The sequence below is a fragment of the Macrotis lagotis genome, chromosome 4 (assembly GCF_037893015.1).
Source record: "Macrotis lagotis isolate mMagLag1 chromosome 4, bilby.v1.9.chrom.fasta, whole genome shotgun sequence".
In the NCBI taxonomy this organism is placed as follows: domain Eukaryota; kingdom Metazoa; phylum Chordata; class Mammalia; order Peramelemorphia; family Peramelidae; genus Macrotis; species Macrotis lagotis.
This window is the reverse complement of record NC_133661.1, coordinates 202999203-203022828: the sequence shown is the minus strand read 5'-3', so window position 1 is coordinate 203022828 and position 23626 is coordinate 202999203. Positions and strand designations below refer to the sequence as shown.

Here is a 23626-nt window from a genome sequence, read left to right as displayed (position 1 = left end):
TTGAGAGAAAAATCATATCCTTGAGGAAAAAATAAAATATTAGAGATAGTAAAATTATGTTGTACATAAGACAACTTTTTTTTAATTGAAAGTAATAATAATTATTTTTGGTCATTGTTTGAACTCCACAATTCTTTCTTTGGATATAGATGGTGTTCTCCATCACAGATACCCTAAAATTGTCCCTGATTATTGCACTGATGCAATGAGCAAGTCCATCAAGGATGTTCATCACCCTATGTTGCTGTTGGAGTATACAATGTTCTGGTTCTGCTCATCTCACTTGGCATCAATTCATGCAAGTCTTTCCAGGCTTCTCTGAATTCCTATCCCTCCTGGTTTCTAATAGAACAATAGTGTTCCATCACATACATATACTACAATTTATTCAGGAAATTATTTTTCTTATCAGACATCCAAAAACCCATTTTCTGTCCTTTTAAAGTTTAAGGGACTAATGGTATAAAGATGTGTCTGTAGATGCAGGGAGTTCAATGCTTCAGTAAAGATACCAGCATGTGTGATTCCTATGCTGAGTTCAACTATCTCTTCCAGCCAGGAGACTCTGAAAGTTTGGCAGGCATTGGAGGCACTAGCTCTTCAGGCGCCTGTAGTATCATTGAGTCCATTGCTACTGGGGGTACATTGTTTTTCTGAAGAGTCCATGAACCTTTTATATTTATAGTGGGAACTGTTTCAGAGAGTTAACTGAAGTACAGGTGGGCATATGACCTCTTCTCTATTGGGGTCTTCTCCTTCTACATTCCCTCTACCTCCTTGTGTTCTCCTCTTGCTTACACTTGCTTTTCTGGCAATGAACTTAAGAGCCTTTATTCCCAAAATGACAAGCTCACTTTAACTATATTGATAGCATGTACTCTACTTTCATTCCTTAAAAAAAGGAAAAAGTCAGCAAAAGAAACTTTAAAAATTTGAACATGGAGTCAATTTTTATATGACTCTGGGACATCTCTGAATTGTAAGAATCTTGCTAGTGGGGTGTGGGTCTGGAAATTAAAATCCTAAATTGGATTTCATAAGGAAGGTTCATAAAGCCAGACTGAACTGCAAAAATGGGTCTTTTGGGAATATGCCACTTCCAGAAATCAATGCTAATGTGAACTTTATATAAAAGATATTAGAAAATAATGTTGTTGTTTTTTTAGTTGTTTCCATCATATTTGACTCCTGGTGATCCCATGTGGGGTTTTCTTGGTAGAGACACTGTAGTGGTTTGCTAACTTCTTCTCCAGCTCATTTTATAAATGAGAAAAGCAAGGTAAACTAAGTGAAGGGACTTGCCCAGGGACATATAGCTTGTAAGTGTCTGAGGTCACATTTGAACTTAGGAAGAAGAATCTTCCTGTCTTCAGATCTGCAATCTATCCTCTGGGCCACCAAGCTTGCCTCAAATAGTATTATGATCTTGCTAATAAATTAAGTACTATCCGGTCTCAGACACTTAATAATTACCTAGTTGTATGGCCTTAGGCAAGCCACTTAACCCCATTTGCCTTGCAAAAACCTAAAAAAAAACCAAAACAAAACAAAAAATAAATTAAGTACTAAAAAATCTTATAGTGGAATGTTTTTTTCTTCTTCCCTGTACATCCATATAATCTGAATGCTCTAATATCAGAAACCTTAATGATAAATTTTCTGGTTTACTATAAGAAAGCACAAAGAATAATCAGCTCACCTAACATGTACTCATTTTCCACACCAAAAGTTGACAATTCCTTTGGAAATTCTACCCAGAGGGGCCTAGGAAAAGGAAAGGAAAAATATTGTTTCTTTTCTTCTTCCTTATTCACACAAGTATTCACATATTTCATAAAGCTTTCAAGAGGTTTTTTTAAACTGTGACCAATAAACAGAAAAGTTTTTGGGATTCAAGATTCTAAGAGCAGTTGATATAATTCAACATTGTCTTATGCAAAGAAAAAGTCTTGGTCCAAATATTCCAATGAGACTGAGAATTCTGGTTATCTGTAAATCCTCACTATTCTTTCCTTTAATATTTACATATTTTTGAATTATGTAGAACAAGTAAAAATTTTAGCAAAAACCAAAACCATAAACAGTGTGCCTATTCAGGCCACTGACAATCACTGCCATCACTGACATGACACTGTTGTATTATATTGTCCATAGTTATTTGAGAGATAATTAAGTTGATTTTAAAAAACAAGCCAAAAATCTGGCTTCAACATGAATATGACTTCTTTTCAAAGATATACTCTCATTTGGTTAATTTCCCAGTCTTTGTAATTACCTACTCTTTTTATACAGGACATTACTCTAGGCTTGAGGTACACATATGCTTTCTTTAAAATTCAAGAAGTTGTTCCTCTTCTTTTTAGAAGAAGAAAAAAAAGACCCAAAACACTTTACTCCAAACCAGAGACTTTGGAAGTATCCAACACAGGGACAGGCTTAAAGCACAAGACTCCAAAAATTCAATTCAGCAACATCTGAACTTAAGAAAATTGTAGAATCACTCTTTCCCTTTTAGAAATATCACTGTTTTCTTTTAAAAAACAAATAAAACTTTAATCATTAAGCCACAGGGACTTGTTTTTGTTTTTTACCTACCACATATTCCCCACAATACCTACCATGCCTTGTACAGTGAGTGTACCTACAATAAATGTTTGTACAATAAAATATAATATAATAAAATAAACACACTGATTTCCTTTAAAGACTTTCTCTTTATAATTAGGTAACTAGGGTATTTCTCTTGCTCCTATCCCTGAAATGATCTTTTGTCATTTGTTGGGAAGTAGGATACCTTAGTTGGATGAATCCTTTATTACCTCATGACTGGTTCAGATGCCACATGTGCGTTGTAGAACAAAGAATACCAATAAGGCAGAAGGGCATATCGCTCTTTGATGGCTTCTCTGATGAGCTTGGTATATTTCTCTCCAAATAACCAAGGTTCACGCCGCTTAGTTTTCATGGTAGCATGGCCTCGGAAGAAGGGCTGGTAGGCTCCGGCCTGGTACCAGCGCACCAGTAACTCTGGCTCTGGATCCCCAATGAACCCACCTACATCAGCTGTTTGTTAAAAAAAAAAAGGCCAAACGGGGCTAAGAGTATTTCAGTAAATAATACATTAGTAAAATAAGGCCTTCAAGAGTAATAAAAGAAAAAGGGCTATGTCTTCATCCATAAAGACCAAGATAACTGAGTAATTAGGTGCCTATCACTCCAAAGACAGGAGTCTTCATCCCAAGAAATCCAATTTGTTTCAGAATCCAATCATATGTTCTGGTCATGGGGACAGAATTACAATGGAAGGAAAGAAGGACATTATTTCACTGTGAGATCATGTGTTCTATCTTTCCTTTAGGTCTGTAGTTACCAGAAATAACAACTGTAAAAAGTCCACCAAATGTGATCAGAAAATCACTATGAATAACGGATTTGATTTAAAAGCAAAAGCTAGACCAGAAGTATATAATAAATTATACAAAGAAATAAAGATAATACAGATTTGACATTTATATCTACTCTGGATCAAGCAAACATCTTGGTCCAGACATAATTCCTTGATATGAAAATTGGTAAAACTGCTGTCCCCAAGAACCCCAAATGTTTAAAATAAAGCCAGAAACAGTTGATTAAGCAACAACAGTTTCATTGCTCAGACCTCTCAAGTTATTGAGAAATCACATGTGTGGGAAAGGAAAAGATAATCAGCAGTTTCCTGTGTTGCCATGGGCTGGACAGGTGAGTTTCTGTGAGGCTGATATATATCTGTTCAGATTTTAAAGATCACAGATCTTATTGGTCTTCGTGGGGAACTGAACACTGCTCTCTGAGTTTCATGAAAAATAATCTTTGGGTATCAAATCTGCCTAGGTGAAAGGGATTGGGGGTAAGAGGAAACAAAGGACAGCAGCACTGTGATTCTTTCTCTGAAAGTTTCATTTTCTTCTCCATTTTTGCTGGAAGCTTCATTTTGAGTTTCCCTCCCATCTTTCCTTCTCTACTTCCTTCTCTCTTTTTTTCCTAGTCAACTGCTCCTTTTTCTTTCTCTCTCACCCTTGCAAAAGTCCAAAGTAACTGATGGACAGAGATTTACAGTCAATGTGGAGGAAAATATCTCAGTTCCTTTGTTTCCTAACACTATTAGTCCTGGGTATCAGATTATATCTTACCTCCACAAAAAGAGATACCCGTAACATTGAGAGTCAACAGCATTGAGATGGAAATTTTCAGGTAAGCCCATTCTGATACATTGTCTCCTGTCCATACAGCACCTGAGACATGAACAACATGGTATAAAAAGAACACAGTAATTAGAGGAAAATAGCACCAAGTCATTTAACATATAACACTTAAATTCCTTATTTGTAATAGACTAACTAGCAATTAAAACTGCTATTTCTGTCATCTAAGAATGCACAAAAATATTTTTATACACTTGAAAATACGTTAAAATAAGCTTACTTTATTTAAAATGGGTATTTAATTTTACTTTCAGTAGTATTTAAAAAAACTAAAATATCACATAATATATCAAATTTCGGATATGTAGGTGAGTCTATTTAGAGGAATATCTGACTTAGGAAAGGTTTTTAAAGACAGGTTGGAAGCAGTAAGATGACCCCCAGAGGGAGACATCTGATTACTAGAGACCTATATATTCCTAGTATTTTTTCCCATCCTCATCCTGGTGAATTTACAATATTTGTGAAACTATCTTTTTTGTTATGAATATTTTAGGATAGCTTGGGGCAAGAAAAATTGCTTTAAGAAGAGGCTCCTCTGCTTTTTCATTTTTTTCTGTAATTTTATATGATATGGAGCTACATGATTATTACACTAAACAGAATATTTTTATATTTAAATATTCATGAACAGAAATCACCATGTCCATTTGGAAATTTACATTCACAGAGATGATTTTGTTTTTAATCTATCACCTGGTTATTTTTGTCAAAAATGTCTGAATAATGCCTATATATTCTAAAATTGATTACATAAAATCTTTCCTTTAATATCATGCTGGGGGAGTTAAACTGAAAATTAGTTCCCTAAAGGAACTCTGAAGAACAAGCAACCTTCCAGTGATTAAGTCCTCAGAGATGATATGGTAAAGCATATTTTCAAAAATCCTTGTTAAGACAAGTTTGGAAATGCTTTTAAAATTTCTAACCATATTCTTTCAGAATTCACCTACCAGCTCCTTCACTTTTAGGTCACCTTTCTCATCTTCACTAAAATTTTTTGCATGGGAAATTTCTGGGCAGGCACTGTAATCTCCTTTTGGGAGTTAGTTATACCAAGAATTGTGAGTTAGTTATACCTAGAATTGTGAGTGGTGGTTTTCAGGGGGACAGTGAGAGATCTTTGTTTCCCCATAGTGATGAGAGTGTTTTGCTTCTGGACAGAGGTGCCTCAGGCTCAGACACCCAGCTCCCAGTTATTTTGTAGTCTTAAAATAGACCTTCTTCTGCTACAGAGCAAGGACAGTGAGATCTATATCTGTAGTTGTTACCAAGCTGGGTTCTGCTATAGACCCCGTTTAGAAGATCCTGACTTCTGGCAGGGGGTAGGTCTATTTTAAGCTGGAGGGCTCAGTAGGACAGCTGGGCACGGAAAGCAAAGTCAGCTGGAAGTACAGCTTCTTGGTTCCAGAAATCTAAGAGGCTGCTCTGATGTAAAAACTGACCACAGCAATGGAAAACAGCCTGAAATGAACAAACTCAAAAGTTCAATTCCTGCTCACCTTACTAGCTGCTACTTTTACACATCAGGCAGGATTAAGTAAACACATATTTTTTAAGACTGGTGTTAATCTACCTCAGAGGACTAAAATATATTTTAGAAAGCATCATCCCAGTGCATATTGCCAAAGGACTTTTTTTTTTTTTTAAGAAAGATAGCATTATTTGCTATATAAATAAACAGGATAGAAGAAAGCCAGAGTAATAATTCTGCCTTTATGAGTTTGGAAAAAGAAGCCAGCTCTTACCATACTTTTGTGATCCGGCAAAGAAAGAACGTGTTAAAACAAAGGGTCTTTCCTCCCCTTTAGATCTCTGGATCAGTCCCTCAGCTGTAGCCATTTGCTGAAAAGTCAAAGGAGAAATACTAGCAAAGAGGTTTCCCAGTTCTAGAAGAGTGAGTGATGTTTTCAACATCTAGTTCTTTTACCAAAAAGCCTCATTCATTTAATTAATTTAGTTTTTATTTTATTTCCTGGATGAAAATCATTCCTGTGCATAATAGCAGCAAACAGAACAAAGGCAAGGAAAATATAACCCCACATTTAGCAGAGTGTCTGACACATTGCAGGTACTTCTAAAAGTTTTTTGAATTAATTTGAATATGAGAAATACTGCAGTAAATGTAGGTAGATCTGGATAACAAGTGTTTGCAACTTTCCATCTATTAGCAAGTGGCCACAATCAAATGGTTATCATGACATAATGGAAAAAAAGCTTAAAATCTCCTTTAAGAAATCTATGATGGGGGTGTGGGTGGGTCATGCATTCAGCTAGGTGGTACAGTGGATAGAGCACTGACCCTGGTGGCAAGAAGATCTGAGTTCAAATGTGACCTGACATTTTGATAATTACCTAGCTGTGTGATCTTGGGCAAGTCATTTAATCTCACTGCCTCACAAAAAAAGAAAAAGAAAAGAAACCTATGATCAAAATGTTTTATGTAGTAAGAAATGCCAATGTTTTATTGCTATTATTATCAATTATTAGGACTTTATTGACCCTATGAGGTAGATAGTGTTAACCATTATTATTCCCATTTTGTAATGAAGAAACTGAGTATTATACACCAGTTGACACGTAACTACTTGAACCTAAGTTTCTTGACTCTAAATCCAATATTCTTTCCATTAAATCCTGATGTTTCTCTCAAAGTGAGAGAGAGAGATAACAAATGGACCTAGGCTAAATTTCATTTAGGTTTGTACAATGGAATTATATGCTTTGATAATTAAAATTGCTTGTTCTTAGCTATTTTAGTGAATTTATATTTTTGATCATTTAAAAAGGTGGGAGAAGTGTCCAAGCCTCTTTTCAATGATATTCGTAACACAGATCTTACATCTTTGACTGACTGTAGTATTACTATGCCACCTTGTGGCTGTGAATTCAAGTTACAGAAATCAGTTTTTTGAAGATTAAGGTCGAGTATTTATTAAGAATGTGCTACATGCTGAGGATACAAAGGAAGATAAAACAATACAAAATAAATTGAAAACCCTCCCAAACCCAGTATCCATTCTCAGAGAGCTCATACAAACAAGATTAATGCAAGATAAATTGGGCAGCTAAGTGGTACAGTGCCAGATAGATTCATCTTCCTGAGTTCAAATCTAGTTTCAGACACTAACTAGTTGTGTGACCCTGGGCAAAGTCACACTTAACCCGGTTTGCCTCAGTTTTCAGTATCTTTGCTCAGAAAATCCCAAATGAGATCACAAAGAATCAGACATAACTGAAATGACACAACAACGACTGCAAAATTTTGAATTCCAAATTTTATCCCATTTTTCTCTTCTTTCCCTGCTCCCTGAGATAGTAAATAATTTAGAGATAAGCAAGAGAGAGAAGATTAAGGAGTTCTGGCAAAAGCTTCTTGCAAAAAGTAGGCTTTAGTTGAAATCTTAAGGGAGTCAGAGAAGCCAGGAGGAAATAAAGAAGAATCAGAGAGGTCCAGGGATGGGGGACATGGTGCCAATGAAAACATACAAAGTAAGGTGATAAAGTGGCTTGTGTGAGAAATAGCAATAAGGTCAGTGTCACTGACTCACAAAGTATATATAGAAGAATAAGATGTAGGAATGCTGGAAAGGTGGGAGGGGAGATGAGTTATTGAGGGCAGTATAAGGTAGATTTAACTTCTTTTCTTTTGTATATCCTACCTGGTAAAAGCCATATAAGTTGTGAAGGTCTCTGTGTTCCCAATTGCCATAATGAACAGCATTCTTCTCCATAGTCTTCTCTGGAGCTTTAAAGACAGAGGGCTCATTCATATCATTCCATATAAAGAGGATGTCAGTAGAATCCTAAGTATTAATAGCCACAGCCATGAAAACAATACAATTAATTGGTGATGGAGATTTAGAGATTTAGTGCTTTTAAAACATTAACTTGCAACACTTTCATTTTTCTGCTCATCTTCAAATAAATCCTCAAGGGCAAGGAGTTCCTAACCCTTTTTGTATCATGGCTTCCCTTTGTCAGTCTCAGACCTCTTCTAAGAATAATGGTTTTTTAAAAAAATTTATAATTGAAGGAAATGCTAAGTTTTAATTAGAGGCTAATGAAAATAAAGTTGAATTTTTTCCCAATTCAAGTTCATAGACCCCCCCCCCAAATCTGGGGAGCCCAGGTTAAGAATCCCTTCTCTACTGGGAAAATTATAGTCCAGGTTAAATTATCTCTTCCACATACTTAACTATTTGTCAGCATGAAGATAAAATTGTTGTTAGAAAGAACAGTTAGTGCATCAAAAGCTATGTAGCTATAATCACTTTAGGAGATGACCTCATGCTGTTAGACATAAAATATTACATATTTTTAATAAAGCTGAAAACAACAAATTGAGGAAACTCCATGTCAAGTCATAATACCCTTTATTTTTTCATAATTTGAATTCCTGCAGTCTAAATCTTGACCATATCTCTTCACTTGCCCTCTTGTTACTGCTTTTTTACAATATTTTATTTTTTCCCCAATTACATGTAAAAATAATTTTAACATTGTTCTTTAAATTTTGAATTCCAAATTCTATCCCATTTTTCTCTTCTTTCCCTGCTCCCTGAGATGGCAAATAATCTGATATAGGTTATATATGTGCAATTATGTAAGTTATATTTCCATATTAGTCATTTTGTAGAAGAATTGAACCAAAAAAAAAAAAAAAGAAAAGAAAAGAAGAGAGTAAAAGTTTGTATTCAGATTTCCTCTGGTGGCAGAAAGCATTTTTTCATCCTTTGGGATTGTCTTGGATTATTGTATAACTGAGAATAGTTAAGTCATTCACAATTGTTCATCATACAACGTTTCTGTTACAATGTTCTCCTGGTTCTGCTCACTTCACTCTGCATCAGTTCATGGAAGTCTTTCCAGGTTTTTTTGAAATCATAACTGCTCATCATTTCTAATAGCACAATAGTGTTCCAATACAACCATATACCACAATTTGCTCAGTCATTCCCCAATTGATGGGTATCAACCCACTTTCCAAATCTTAGCTGCCACAAAAAGAGCTGCTATAAATACCTTTGTACATCAGTATCAGTTTTTGCCTCTTGCTTTGACCCTCTTTTCCCTGAGAATACTATTTTTCATCTACTAGTCCTCAGCTCAGCAATGCACAGTGCTTTTACTCCAAATTATTATGATGCCTTCCTTCATTTCCCCAAACAGGGAGGCTTCACCCTGCCCTACAGAACTTTCTCAGCCCAAGTCCATGGCTGGGCTAAGAAGAAATGGATCTTAATGATGTACCTATTGTGCATTTCAACTCAATCCAATAAATACTAGGTTATCTACCACAAATTAACATTGGTGGTAGACCCTGGGAGATAAAAGGCAGAAAAATGTCAGAATCTCTGATCTCAAGTAGCTTATGATTTAATGAGGGGGTGGAAGGTTATAACATTGCCTATGTGATGGTCATAAAATTACTTAACTTTTCTGGGTCTCAATTTCCTCAGCTGCAAAATGAAGGGATTGGTCTAGCTAATTTTTATAGTCCCTTCTAGCTAGGTCTTATAAAAAGGTACAAAAATTTGTATGATACAAGATAATATATAATAAAAGTAAAGTAGAAATGTTATCTATCAATATTATTAATAAAAAATCTATCATATAATGTGAGTAATAGGGAAGGACAAGAGGGAATTAAAAACTTACATGATATTCAGAGAAGGCAAAAAGACTTGAATACCATTCTCGTACTTTGGGATTTGTGAAATCCAGGTAAGAAGAGACCCCTGTAGGAAGAGAACAACAAGTAGCATGCTAACAATAGTCATAATTTCAAGGAGGATACAGGCTGAGAACTACTAAGGGGGAAAAAACTATTGAAAGAGCTATCTTGGGGTGGCTAGGCGGCACAGTGGATAGAGCACTGGTCCTGTAGTCAGGAGGACCTGAATTCAAATCTGACCTCTTAACACTTACTTAGCTAAGTGACCTTGGACAAGGTACTTAACCCCATTGCCTTGCAAAAACAATAATAATAAAAAAAGCTATCTCCTATAACATAAGTCAAGGCATTCATGGTAAAAAGAGGATTATTGGTGGGAAACAAAATTTATTGGAGTATTGGATCTCAGTGATAATCTCTGGGTTCTGGGGAACTATATTTCTAGGAGAATATCTCTGAACAGTGGATGTTCTAGGCAAGTGGCATCTAGATCCGTATTGGTAAGAAAGGCAGTATAGCACAATGTAGAGTTGGTAGATGGCTCAATGGATAGAGAACCAGGTCTGGAATCAGGAAAATGAGTTCAATCTTGCCTCAGACACTTTCAAGCTTTGTGACCCTAGACAAGTTATTTTAACCTGTGGGCCTCAGTTCCTCATTTGTATAATTGTCTGGAGGAGAAAAAGTCAAACTACTTCCATATCTTTGCCAAGAAAACCCCAAAGAGCGTCACCAAGAGTCAGACATCACTTAAAAACAACAAGAAGAAATATGGTGAATAGAGTATTGGTCAGTAGTATTTAGTATTGGTCAGGCTTGAATCCTGCTTTAGATATAACTAAGTAAATCAGTTATCACATTTATTTGTGTTTATTGTATAATACATTATGCAATATTTATTTATCATATGTAAAATGGGGATAATAATATTTACAGTACTTATCTCACAGGTTTATTGAGAAAATGTAAAGTGATTTGCAAACCTTAATGTATTATATAGATGTCAGCTATAATCTTGTCCAATGGAGTTCTGACAGAAACAGTTCTGAGACTAGTCACTATCTTGCCATTATTCTTTTATAGTTAATGTGTTATTAATAGCTGCTTTTGAAGTTGAATAAAAGTATTATGATGTGAGGCTCATGGAAAATATCTTGATCTAGTAGCAGACAAGATGATAGAGATAATAGGTATCTTGTCCTGTTTTTCTGTTATTGTTTAGTCATGTCCAATTCTTAGTGACCTCATTTGGGGGTTTTCTTGACTGAGATACTGGAGTGACCTTCCATTTTCTTCTCCAGCCATTTTACAGATGAAGAAGTAAGGCAAATTGGGTTAAGTGACTTGCCTAGGGTCATACAACTTAAGTGTCTAAGGCCAGATCCTCCCCACTGCAGACCCAGTGCTCTATCTACTACTTCACCTAATTGGTTCATCTTATTTCTACATGGATTTAATTATTATTATTTTGTAAAGTCTCTTTATCCCTTTGAGTCCATTTCCTCTCTGTAAAATTAGAGGTTCAGGCTTGATGGCGTCTCTAGCCATATGATCCTGTGATCTCATTCTTCTCATCCTTGTGATTATTATTATTGTTCTAGTATAATATTTACTCAATAACACTGGGGGAAAATAAGAGTAATAAGACAAACAGAATGTTAACTTACCAGGCCAACATATTCCCTCAAAGTCTCTGCCTTTGTTGTTTTTCACAAAGTAGCCTTTGGCTTTTGCTTGAGAGTACAATGAGTACTTGAGATCAACCTTAATGTGGGGATCGGAAATGACCACAACCTGTTGATATAAAGAGATTTGAATATTTGGTCAATATTAGACACACAATGTTTATCAATGGGAACCGAAGATGTACCAGCACCTCAGATTTCTGGGTTTACTGGCTTATATCCTCTTAAAAAAAAACCTTTAAAATGTGAGATACTCCTGGTAGAGGCCCAAAAACCAGAAGCTCTCTGCCTTTTATTCCTGAATTTTATTTTTCACAATGCTCCTGGGAACCAACAGACCAACAGTCGGGTCTATCCTCCATCTCTGCTTACTGAATTGCTCTCTGGCAGTCTGGTCCGGTAAATAGTATGAGTTCATTCTGAGAACACTATCTGTCTGCAACTAATTAAAGGAAATGCAATGTTCCAGTTAAAGGTTAAGGAAAATAAAGATGTATTTTTCCCCCCAACCAAATCTACTGACCATCTGAAATCTATCCAGAGATCCTTATTTATTTATTTGTTTGTTTTTTTAAAAAGATGGTTAGAAATGGGGCGGCTATGTGGCGTAGTGGATAAAGCACCGGCCTTGGAGTCAGGAGTACCTGGGTTCAAATCCGATCTCAGACACTTAATAATTACCTAGCTGTGTGGCCTTGGGCAAGCCACTTAACCCCATTTGCCTTGCAAAAACCTAAAAAAAAAAAAAGATGGTTAGAAGTGGAGTCAAGATGGTGATATAAAGGCAGGGACTTGCCCCAGTTATTCCCCAAGCCAATCCAAATACATTTAAATAATGACTCTAAACTAAATTTTAGAGTGGCAGAACCTACAAAAAAACTGAGTGAAAAAATTTCCCAGCCTAAGACAATTGTAATATCCCAGGAAAGCAGCCATGGTAGTTTCCAGACCATTCAGTCCAGGGATTGCCAAGGACAACTTGGAAGGGCAACAGGAAAACTATGCTGCACTGGGGTGAGACTGGAGCACAGTCCAGCACAGACCCAATCCTAACAGACCAGGAACAGGAGCCACTGAATCAGTAGAATCAGTAGCAGCAGTTGTTTCTAGAGCTCTCAGTTAACTGATGGTAAGAAGTTAGAAGGAGATTACAGGACTCTCTCTCTGCTGTCACTGAGTCAGGACTCTGTTGCTTTGCCCATACTCAGATCTGGGTTGCAATCAGAGGCCTCAGTTCAAGAAAAAGGAAAGGAAAATTTGATCTTCAAATACAAGACTCAGGTCTTGTCACCAATAATTATAAAAAGCATAAAAAGGTAAATAGGAAAGAAAATCATAAGGGATTTAATGATGTTGAACTGCTTATATTCCTATATGAGAAGATGATACCAATAACTCATATGAACTTTCTCCTTTATTAGAGAAGTTAGAGAGACCATATATAGACAAGGTAAAGGTGGGGGGGTTGAATTTGAAAGGATAATATATTTAAAAAGATGGAGTTAATGGGCAAGAGAAGAATGTACTGGGAGAAAGTGAAAAGGGGAGGTAGAATGAGGTAAATTATTTCCACATAAAAGAGACAAGAAAAAGCTCTTGCAGGGGAATGGAGGAGGCGGGAGTTAAGGGGGAGTTAGTGAGCCTTACACTGTTTGGATTTGGCTCAGAGAGGAAATAACCTACACACTCAAATCTATTTTACCCTAGAGGAAAATAGGAGAGGAAAGGGATGGAGAAAAGGGTGTGTATGTGTGTGCCTGTGGGAAAGTAATAGAAGAGAGGGAAGATTGCAGCAGGGTAGTCAGATGCAAAACACTCTGGAGGAGGGAATGGGTGAAAGGAGACAGAAAATAGAATAAATGGGGTGGGATAGGATGGAGGGAAATACAGTTAGCAGTAGCAACTGTGGGGGGGGGAGGGGGGATATTGAAACAAGTTTCTCTGATAAAGACCTCATTTCTCAAACAGAGAACTGAGTCAAATTGGATTTTTTTTTGGTTTTTGCAAGGCAATAGGGTTAAGTGACTTGCCCAGGGTCACACAGTTAGGTGATTACTAAATGTCTGAAATTGGATTTGAAATCAGGTCCTCCTGACTCCAGGACTGCTCTATCTATTATGCCACCTCACTGCCCCCTGAGTCAAATTTATAAAAAAAATAAGAGCCATTCCCCAATTGAAATGAACATTTTTTATATTATAATATATTATATTTATTATATTATAAAACTGTGAACCTTACATATTCAGATGCCACAACAAGGACATGTAAACAACACATACATTTATATTGTATTTTGAAAGATATTCATTGAACATGTTGATTTGATTTATGGAGAATAAAATGAACTGAGGCAGAGAATAAATCAAGATATGTAAGGACTTTAATGAATATGAATATTAGGAAAACAAATAAACTAAAGAAAGTGAATATCAGTTTAGAAATACTTCACTGATATCTTATCTTTAGAAATTAACTAACCTCAGAATGGTACTTCCATTTTTTAACCTTTAAATAAGAGGAAATAAGGTATTACTAACAAACATTATGAATGCAATAGCTATGAACCATTTTCTGTCTCTCACATAGTTGTAGTCTTTTTCTAAAATAACCACAATGATAATATAGAATTAAATTCACTAACTTATTTAGTTTACATTTTCTAGACATGCTACCATCCTTCTTCATCTATCATCCACTACCTGCTCCACCAAAGAGGCTATGGTAGCTATATTAGAGATTTTGGCATCCATTCTCTTGAAAGACTTCATAGTAAGTAACAACGTGGCAATATTGTCCAGCAGTGCTTTACAGATTCAGGGACACCAATGTTGTTAGGAACAACTCTTCAGAAGCACTAGAGAAAGCCAGTGAGCCAACATACTGAAGCTCTGTACTTTATACTGTCTCTAGGATGGCAATGGGTATCCAGAATTGGGTTACTCTAGATTTCATCATAATCTATATCCTCCACTAACTCAACTCATTGGGTAATTTCTTCTACTTTCTTCCTCACAGTACCATTGTTATTATTTGGCCACAATTTAAGACAACTGTGTCTTCCAACTAAACAGGCTCTTTGGTTATTCTATACATTCTATTTCCAGGCTTTTTGCTATTCCACAAAGCATCCCACTTCACTGCAATGGAATCCCTGACTCTCTCAAAACTCAGCTTGAGTATCATTTCCCACATAAACCTTTTCATGATCATAGTCTTCTCTCTCCTGAAATCACTTTGCATTATTTTGTATTGATTTCATTGTTTATGTGTCTGTTCTTTCCTCCAGTAGAATGAAAGTCCTTGGACAGAAGGGACTCTCCTTTTTTTTTTTAAATAATGGAAACATTGAATTATGTTTCCTTCATTTATTTGTAGAAAGCTACAGCACTTACATTATTCCAAATAAATAATCCTATGAGATTGTTACATAAGTTTTTTTAAATTAATTTTTATTAAAGATATTTATTTGAGTTTTACAATTTCCTCCCCATGGAAAGCAATCTGTCAGTCTTTACTTTGTTTCCATGTTGTACCTTGATCCAAACTGGGTGTGATGAGAGAGAAATCATATCCTTAGAGAAGAGACAAGAAGTCTAAGAGGTAACAAGATCAGACAATAAGATATCTGTGTTTTTTTAAATTAAAGGTAATAGTCCTTGAACTTTGTTCAAACTCCACAGCTCCTTATCTGGATACAGATGGCACTCTCCTTTGCAGACAGCCCAAAATTGTTCCTGATTGTTGCACTGATGGAATGAGCAAGTCCTTCAAGGTTGATCATCATGATATGAACATTTTCAAATGAGGTTATCAATGCTATCTATGTAAATCATTTCTTTAAAATATTCTAATTCACTGGTGACAGGAGAAATGCCAGTTGGAACAATTCTGAGGTACTATCTTATACCTATTGGATTGGTTAATAGTACAGAAAGAAAAAATGAATATATATATCCTACATTTTGGAGGGGATAGAGGAAAAATGAGACATTAATGTACTGTTGGGGGGATTGTGAAAGGACTCAACAATTCTGTACAGCAATTTGCCAAAGGGATATAAAACCATGCCTACCCTTTAACCTAGCAATGCCACTACCAGGTCTATATTCCAGAAGAGATGAAAAACAGGAAGGAAAAGGACCTAAATGTATAAGGATATTTAAAGCAGTTCTTTTCTGGTGGCAAGAAACTGGAAACTGAAAAGAATGTTTGAACAATTGTGGTATGTGTTTAAGAAATGCTATTCTGTTATAAGAAATGATAAAGAAGATACATTCAGTAAAAAAACTTACATGAGCAGATATAATGGAAAATGTATTAAATACCAAGTAACAGCAATGTTGTAGGATAATCAGCTGTGAATGACTTATCTTTTCTCAGCAATACTGTGACCCAAGAGAACTCTGAAGGACTTATGATAAAGAACACTATGCATACCAAAGACAGAGTTGATGGTCTGAATGTGGATTGAAGCACACTTTTTTTTTTTTACTTTATTTTTCTTGAGGTTTCTCTTTTTTTGGGAGCAGAGGTTATGTTTTCTTTTATAACATGATTATCATTAACATTTTTAACCTATGTCAAATAACTTGCTTTCTTGATGGGGGGGGAGTAGGGTGGGAGGAAGGGAAAGAATTCAAAACCCAAGGTTTTAAAAATGAATGTTGAAACTTGTTTTTGCATGAAAGCAGGAAAAAATAAAATACAATTTAAAAAAAGGTGGTTAAAGATATCCCAAGGTAAGAAACACTAGTCTATGGGACTGCTCTAGTCTATGGCACAGCTCTCTCAAGAATCAATTAGTAGGGGGTGGCTAGGTGGCTCAGTGGATAAAGCACCGGCCCTGGAGTCAGGGGTACCTGGGTTCAAATCCAGTCTCAGACACTTAATAATTACCTAGCTGTGTGGCCTTGGGCAAGCCACTTAACCCCATTTGCCTTGCCAAAATCTAAAAAAACAAAAACAACAACAACAAAAAAGAATCAATTAGTGACCAACTATTTATACAGCATTTACTGTATTAAATGCTAAGACTGGTGGTTGAAAGATACAAAAAGGGGAGGGTTCCTGTCTTCTTGAAGTTTTTTGGAGAGATACAATACACACAAAACCAAATTAAGAAATTTTTACAAAGCAAAAACCAACAAATTCAATTTAACAAACACTTATCTGTTTGAATTCACATATACCATGACCTGTTGCAAGTCATTTTCTGTATTATTTCCATAAAATATATATTTTATGGTATAGACCACATGTAGGCAAATGATTTCCTTTTTTTCCTTCACCCCTTCAAAAGCATCTAGTCTGGCTATTGGAGGAAATGCTTATACTCTTTCTTTAGTCTCTTATGTAGTTTATGGCACCATCCAAAAAAACTCATAAACATACTGATCTTTTGTAAGCTAATTAAACTATTTACTTAAAAAGTATGGACTGTTGAAGTAAGCACTAATAATGAAAATACAAAAAAACCTGTGTAGAATGAATGTTGAACTTGAACTCAGAAGACTGAGTTTAAGCTCAGGCTGCTGCACTTCGGGCAAGTCACTTTTCAGATTTGTCATCTATGAAGTGGGGACTCTACCTACCCCTCAGGGTTGTGGTGAGCTTCAAATGGGATAATGTATATGTTGTGTGTATGTTGTTGAGTCAGACTCTTTGTGACCCCATTTGGAGTTTTCTTGGCAGACACTGGAATGGTTTGCCATTTCCTTCACCAGTTTATTACCTGGTTTTAAAAAAAACCAATTATTTATAAATGCCCTTTCCTATCCAATCAATAAGAAATCCATGAATGGGAAGTATGTGGTGATAAGAATTTATATTTACATAATGTTCCCTCTGGGGAGCATTTCATCCCCATTTTATGTATAAAGAAATGGAAGCTTAGAAAGATAAAATGATTTGCTCAAAAGCCCAGAATTAGTAAGAATCAGGATTTGGCTACAAACCTATTCAGGTCCCCTGCCTCCCAATTTAGCATTCTTTCCACTCCACTCTGCAAACCTGGCCCTGTGACATCTTCATGTGTACCTGCTGCTTTATTCTAAACCTTTACCCATTTGACCTCACTGAAGAAAGTGGAACACAACAGGTCTTACTTGTGCTCCCAAATTTCTCGTGAATCAAAATCTATTTAGTTAGAGTTGAGGACTTTTCAAACCTGAGTTTTTTCAAGTTTCTGGACATTAATATATAGTTAGACAATTATTATTATAATTTTCATTTCAATGACAAACTTCTCCACTCGTGAGAGAAATGGCAAACCATTCCTGTATTTTTGCTAAGAAAACATCATGGACAGAATGGTCCTTGAGGCCACAAAGAGTTGGATGAGTGAATGACTAAGCAACAATTATGACATGAGGGTTGAGGGGATGCCAAGCACAGTGGACAGAACAAGCAGAGATCACTCTGGAAACTTTCTGGCAGAAGTCAAAACAAGAGCCTAAAAATGAAAACTCAATTAGTCCAAGGAGGGTGGAGTGAAGTGAGGGAAGAGAGAGCATTGGGGTTTGTTGCACAATTAGGGATGACCTGGAAAGCAGAGCACCTGCCTTGGAAGCTTAGCTCTTATACTTTCTAACAAACTCACACTAACTTAGATTAGCTGGGTTTGACATTTTAGCTCTCTGAGCCTCGGTCTCCTTATTTGGATAATGGAATAAAAGGGGCAGTTAGGTGGCACAACAGATAGAGTGCTGGGACTGGAGTTAGGAGGACCTGAGTTCAAATCTGAGCACCACAGTGTGTGTTTGCCTCAAATGAACTGAAGAAGGAATTGGCAAACCATTCCAGTGTCTTTGCTAAGAATACTCTAAATAGGGTTACAAAGAGTTGGACATGACTGAACAACAACAACATACTAGAAAAATAACAATACTTGTCACAAGTCTGATTTGAAGGCTTCTATAAATTGTAAAATGTGAGAAGCTCTTATTCCTTTCTCTCCTCCCATTCTATTATTCCCCCTATCTCTTCTATTATTTCCTCTTTCTTCTCTATCTCAATTAGCAGGGCAATAATATCTGATAACTAACCTACCATCACCCCTTTTTTTTAGCTTTCCCTACCTAGAAGAGAGAGTTGACCCCCACCAGTTAAGCAGTTCTAAAAATAAAAGAGTTAGAATCCTGGACAACATTAGGAACTTGTCTGGTAGAAAATGAATTTTCTCTTTATCATTCTTTTTCTTCCTCTTCCTTTTCTTGTCTTGTTATCATAATTTTAATATATTTTTTAGAGATACCTATAGATCCTTCCTTCTTTGACAATTTTTGTCTATGTAATTTTTTTCCCCCCACAATATGTATAAATTTAAAACCCGGTTAGGTGTGTTGTGGAATTAAAAAAAGATATGAAAAAGTGGCTTTGTTTACCTTGCGTTTTTTACTCTGAATCAGTTCTTGCATCTTCTTAGGAGTTGGAAAGTTCTTTTTGTTCCATGTGAAGTACCGTTTGCCCTCAGTATGTTCTATATCCAGCCATATGACATCGTAAGGAATGTCATGGTCATCAAATCCAGCATCCACAGTCCTTACATCTTGTTCATCATTGTAGTTCCAACGACTTTGATGGTATCCTAAGGAGAAGAGTGGAGGCAGGGCTTGGGTGCCTATTATAAAAAGAATGGGAACAACCAAGTCAAAAAAATATAATCATGAACCTCAAAAAACATTCACTAATCACCTGCTTGCATGAGGCAATATGATAATGAAAGCCAGATGCTCAACCTTGTCATCTGGCTTTATCTATGTAGCGAAAGAAAGTGTTAATCAGTCCAATTAGAACCTTCATTAGCATTCAGATGTCTACCAAGGCATAGAAATATTGCAAATCATGGGATCAGTCACCTAAAAATCAATCCCCTCCCCCCCCCAATGCTATGGGATCTCTGTGAATACTTACCAGCTTCTTACTTGAGTACAACTTGATTTCATTTATGTAAGAACGAGTTTCTTTTTTTTTAAGTTTTTTTTTTTTTTTTTGCAAGGCAAATGGGATTAAGTGGCTTGCCCAAGGCCACACAGCTAGGTAATTATTAAGTGTCTGAGACTGGATTTGAACCCAGGTACTCCTGACTCCAGGGCCAGTGCTTTAGCCACTGTGCCACCTAGCTACCCCAAAAACGAGTTTCTTTCAGATGCCAAATTAATTTGTATGACTCAGTAACTGGTAAGCAACTTTTAGAGGAATCTTGAATATAAATTATTTTTAATATATGTAGGTTACATCTCTTTTAAGTTTCCTACCATTTCTACATGATAAAGCTATTTACAATCACACATATATTTTGTGTATATTTATGCTTATCTCTGCACATATATTTATATCAGACTGCATATGTGTACAGGAGATTGGTATAAACAGGCTGCAACTTACAAAAAGGAAATGTTGTCAAGATACTATTAGGAAATACCCTGTTTTCCAGAGCTAAGGCTCAGCAAACAAGCTGTGCCCTGAAGTTGGCATAACAACAATCTCCCAAGTGAATTCTAGTGAACTGAATCAGGTGCTCCATTGCTGCTCAAGAGCAAAAAGTCCCAGCAACACTAATCCTGGCTCTGAGCCTTCCTTCCCAACCACAAGGCTCAATGACCCTAACTACTTGGAGACTGTTCACTCAAGACCTAAGAATGCCTGTATTGTGGACTTGCTGTTTATGATTTTTATGCTTAAAAAACCCTACTCCTGCCAAAAGTGGGTGAGACTCCCTTCTGGAAAGGAGGACTTTGCAAACTATTTCCTTCACTGTTCAGTTTTGCTCTAGCCATCCACAGGTTAAAGACCAGTTTGATCAAAGTGACAAAGTAGAGTAATCAATGTCATCAAAGAATATATAACTGAAAAAAGAACTTTGACTAATCATGTGTTGAGATTGAGGAATACCATGTTGCAGTAAGGAAAGCTATTAACACCTGTGGCAAAATTTATGTGATGCTAGGAACAAGAGTCATAAAGGATAGGCAGACATGGGCGATTTATGATCCATATTACTGAAGTTCACATCAATGAGATCACAAATCTATTTGGGAATTTGAGCATACAGATATAATATTTGCATGCCTATACAATTCTATATATTTGAAGATAATATGCATATATACATATGTGTATAATATATCTGCCTTCTATATACTTATATATTGTATAATAATATAAATGCATAATTATATATTGATATTTTAATATATTCATCACACATATATGCAGCTATTTGTCTATTTTCCAGAGAAAATCTTTTATAATTAAACAATCTAAACTTGAAGCTATTTAAGAAAAGCATTGGCATATAATGAGGGCTTTTATTGGTAAGCAAATCTAAGGTTCATTAGAATAGAACGGGGTTTAGGCAGTATCTATTACTGAACATAGGGAATTCCCCTGAGACACTGCCAAAAAAGGGCCAGGCTGTTGGAAACAACAAAAGTGGACAGAAGCAGCATTTTTTTTTTGCTGGAATATTGAAAAGAATCAGATAAATGGGAGTGGCTTAATGCACCCTGGATTATACTGGCTTGTATTTGGAAGGCAGAAAATGGATACTGAATCTGCAGAGTGAGTGCAAAGGACAATCTGATTGAGACTGGGAGGGAATATGCAGAGGCTGTGGCACCCAAAACATTTGGTCCTGGGTCTCTTCTTGCAATATGTAGGGTTATTCCTACATGTAGTATAATCCAGGGTTGCAGCTTATAGACACCACTATGGTATGGTATGCCACATAACAGACCACAGAATTGGGCAAGTGAAGATGAAAACTGTCACACTCAGTCAAGGGCTGCCTTTCTGAGTTAAATCAGCTTGACTCAATTCTGCTTTTTTTTGTCTCTGCCCAGTAGTGGACACCAGAACTTTGTGATACAAGGAAGTTCAAGGGTATATCATGTTTTTATTTTTTCCTATGATCTTTATAAGTTTATATTTCTTTTCTAAAAATATTGGATCAAATTAATATTTATTAGATCAAAGAAAATTGTCCTGATACCAGCAGATATTACTTATGCTCCCTCAAAAGTATCAGTACTGTTTCATTATCTCCTGTCAATCCAATTCAGATGTTGAATACAAGATGAGTCCCACACTGGCCTGATGCTGTTGGATAAATTACATATTATCTGGGATTTGATCTACCTTCATTAATAACAGGAAGTAGGGGGCAGTTAAGTGGCACAGTGGATAGAGCATTGACCTGGAGTCAGGAGGACATGAGTTCAAATTGGCCTTAGATACCTACTGGCTGTGTGAGTCTAGGTGAGTTACTTAACCCTGACTGCCTCCAAAAACAAAAACATTTTAAAAAACAGGAAGTAGGGATGATCCTATTAAATTAATAGACCAATAATTAATATCAATCATTTGTATTTCAATTGCAGTAGGTGTAATATATCTGGTGCTAAGGTACATTTCAATGAAGATCATAGTAAAAGCAAGGGTTGGGATAATGATCATTTGAGAAAGCATCAGAATAAGTCTAATAGCTCTTAAAAAATTCTTTTATCTTTTTGCAAGGCAATGGGGTTAAGTGACTTGCCCAAGGCCACACAGCTAGGTAATTATTAAGTGTCTGAGGCCAGGTTTGAACTCAGGTATTCTTGACTGCAGGGCCTGTGCTCTATCCACTGTGCCACCTAGCTGCCCCAATAAGTCTCATAGCTAAAAGAATATCAAAAGCCAATTTTTTTTTTTTAAGGATTAGGGACTGAAGCAGGGCCAGAGGTCCAAGAAATTTTTAACTTAGCTGAATAAACCCAAGGTTCCCTACAGGAGGGGGAGAATGAAAACTCATTTAAAGGTAGGATTGTGTCTTTTATACAATTCTGTGTGGTAATCCACAGGCAGCTAGGTGGCTTAGGAGATAAAAGTACAGGGCCTGGAGTTAGGAAGACCTGAGTTTAAATCCAGTCTCAAACACATACTAGTTGTGTGACCCTAGGCTTAACCTGGTTTGTCACAGTTTCCTCAATTGTAAAGTGAGCTGGAGAAGGAAATAGCAAACTACTTCATTATCTTTGCCAAGAAAAGCCAAAATAGATCGTGAAAAATAGGACATGACCAAAAAAGACTAAACAAAAATGGTAATTGATAAGTGTTCTATTTGCTAGTGGATGGGGGAAGGAAGAGGGATCACTACGCATAATACCTGAAATATAAATGAATTGGTGAACATCACTAATTTACCCAAGTACCTGTAAGTTTTGAGTACTGTGTGAAGACTGCAGCAGGTGTTGGTCCCATTAATAGAAAAACATCAATGATTCCACTCTCTGACATCCAACACACATCACTTTGAGCCTTGACTTTCTGCTTTGCCATAACTAAGCCTTTTGGAGATACCGCTTGCTAGAAAAGGAACCAAGTGAAACTCTGAAAAGCCTTTCTCAACTATCTTTTAAAAAGCACAAATCAATCAAGATAGGAGAGACCCAGCAACCTAAACTCAAGCAATTATCAGTTCTTTTAGTGGTTACTATGAGCATTTCACACTATTCTCTAATCCAAGGAACTTGGTATTTGTGAAATATTTTTTTAGGTATGTTGATCAGTATACTTCAATATAATTATTTTTCTTTTTATCCCATGCATTTTACTGTATCTATTTAAATCCCTTGCATTTCTTTTTTTTTTTTTTTGCAAGGCAATGGGGTCAAATGACTTGCCTAAGGTCACATAGCTTGGTAATTATTAAATGTCTGAGGCTGAATTTGAACTCAGGTTCTTCTGACTCCAGGGCCGGTGTTCTATCCTCTATGCCACCTAGATGCCCCAATCCCATACATTTTACTCTATATATTTAAAAACATTATTTCAAGAATGGAACCAAAGGCTTCACCAGACTGCCAAAGGAGTCCATGACATAAAGAAAGGCTAAATCTCTCTTTAACCATCTTATGTAAACATAGATGGAGAAGCAATAATAGTTTCCACTATAAACACAATAGCTACTACTATAGGGAAATAATTTTGCTCCACTGACTAGTTAGGTGACATAGAAGACAAAAGCACTGGCCAAGAGA

General features: G+C 36.2%; 1 protein-coding gene across 1 annotated transcript in view; it reads right to left on the bottom strand.

Moving 5' to 3' along the window:
• LOC141522081 (neutral alpha-glucosidase C-like) overlaps positions 1-23626 on the bottom strand; it is a 72246-nt gene that overhangs the window by 25741 nt on the left and 22879 nt on the right. The window contains exons 11-19 of the mRNA XM_074235176.1: positions 22799-22952; positions 18989-19224; positions 11586-11712; positions 9903-9982; positions 7904-8047; positions 5990-6086; positions 4170-4271; positions 2820-3063; positions 1700-1764 (exon numbers count right to left, since the gene is read on the bottom strand). Coding sequence (XP_074091277.1) covers positions 1700-1764; positions 2820-3063; positions 4170-4271; positions 5990-6086; positions 7904-8047; positions 9903-9982; positions 11586-11712; positions 18989-19224; positions 22799-22952 — 1249 coding nt within the window. The remainder of the gene's footprint in view (positions 1-1699; positions 1765-2819; positions 3064-4169; positions 4272-5989; positions 6087-7903; positions 8048-9902; positions 9983-11585; positions 11713-18988; positions 19225-22798; positions 22953-23626) is intronic.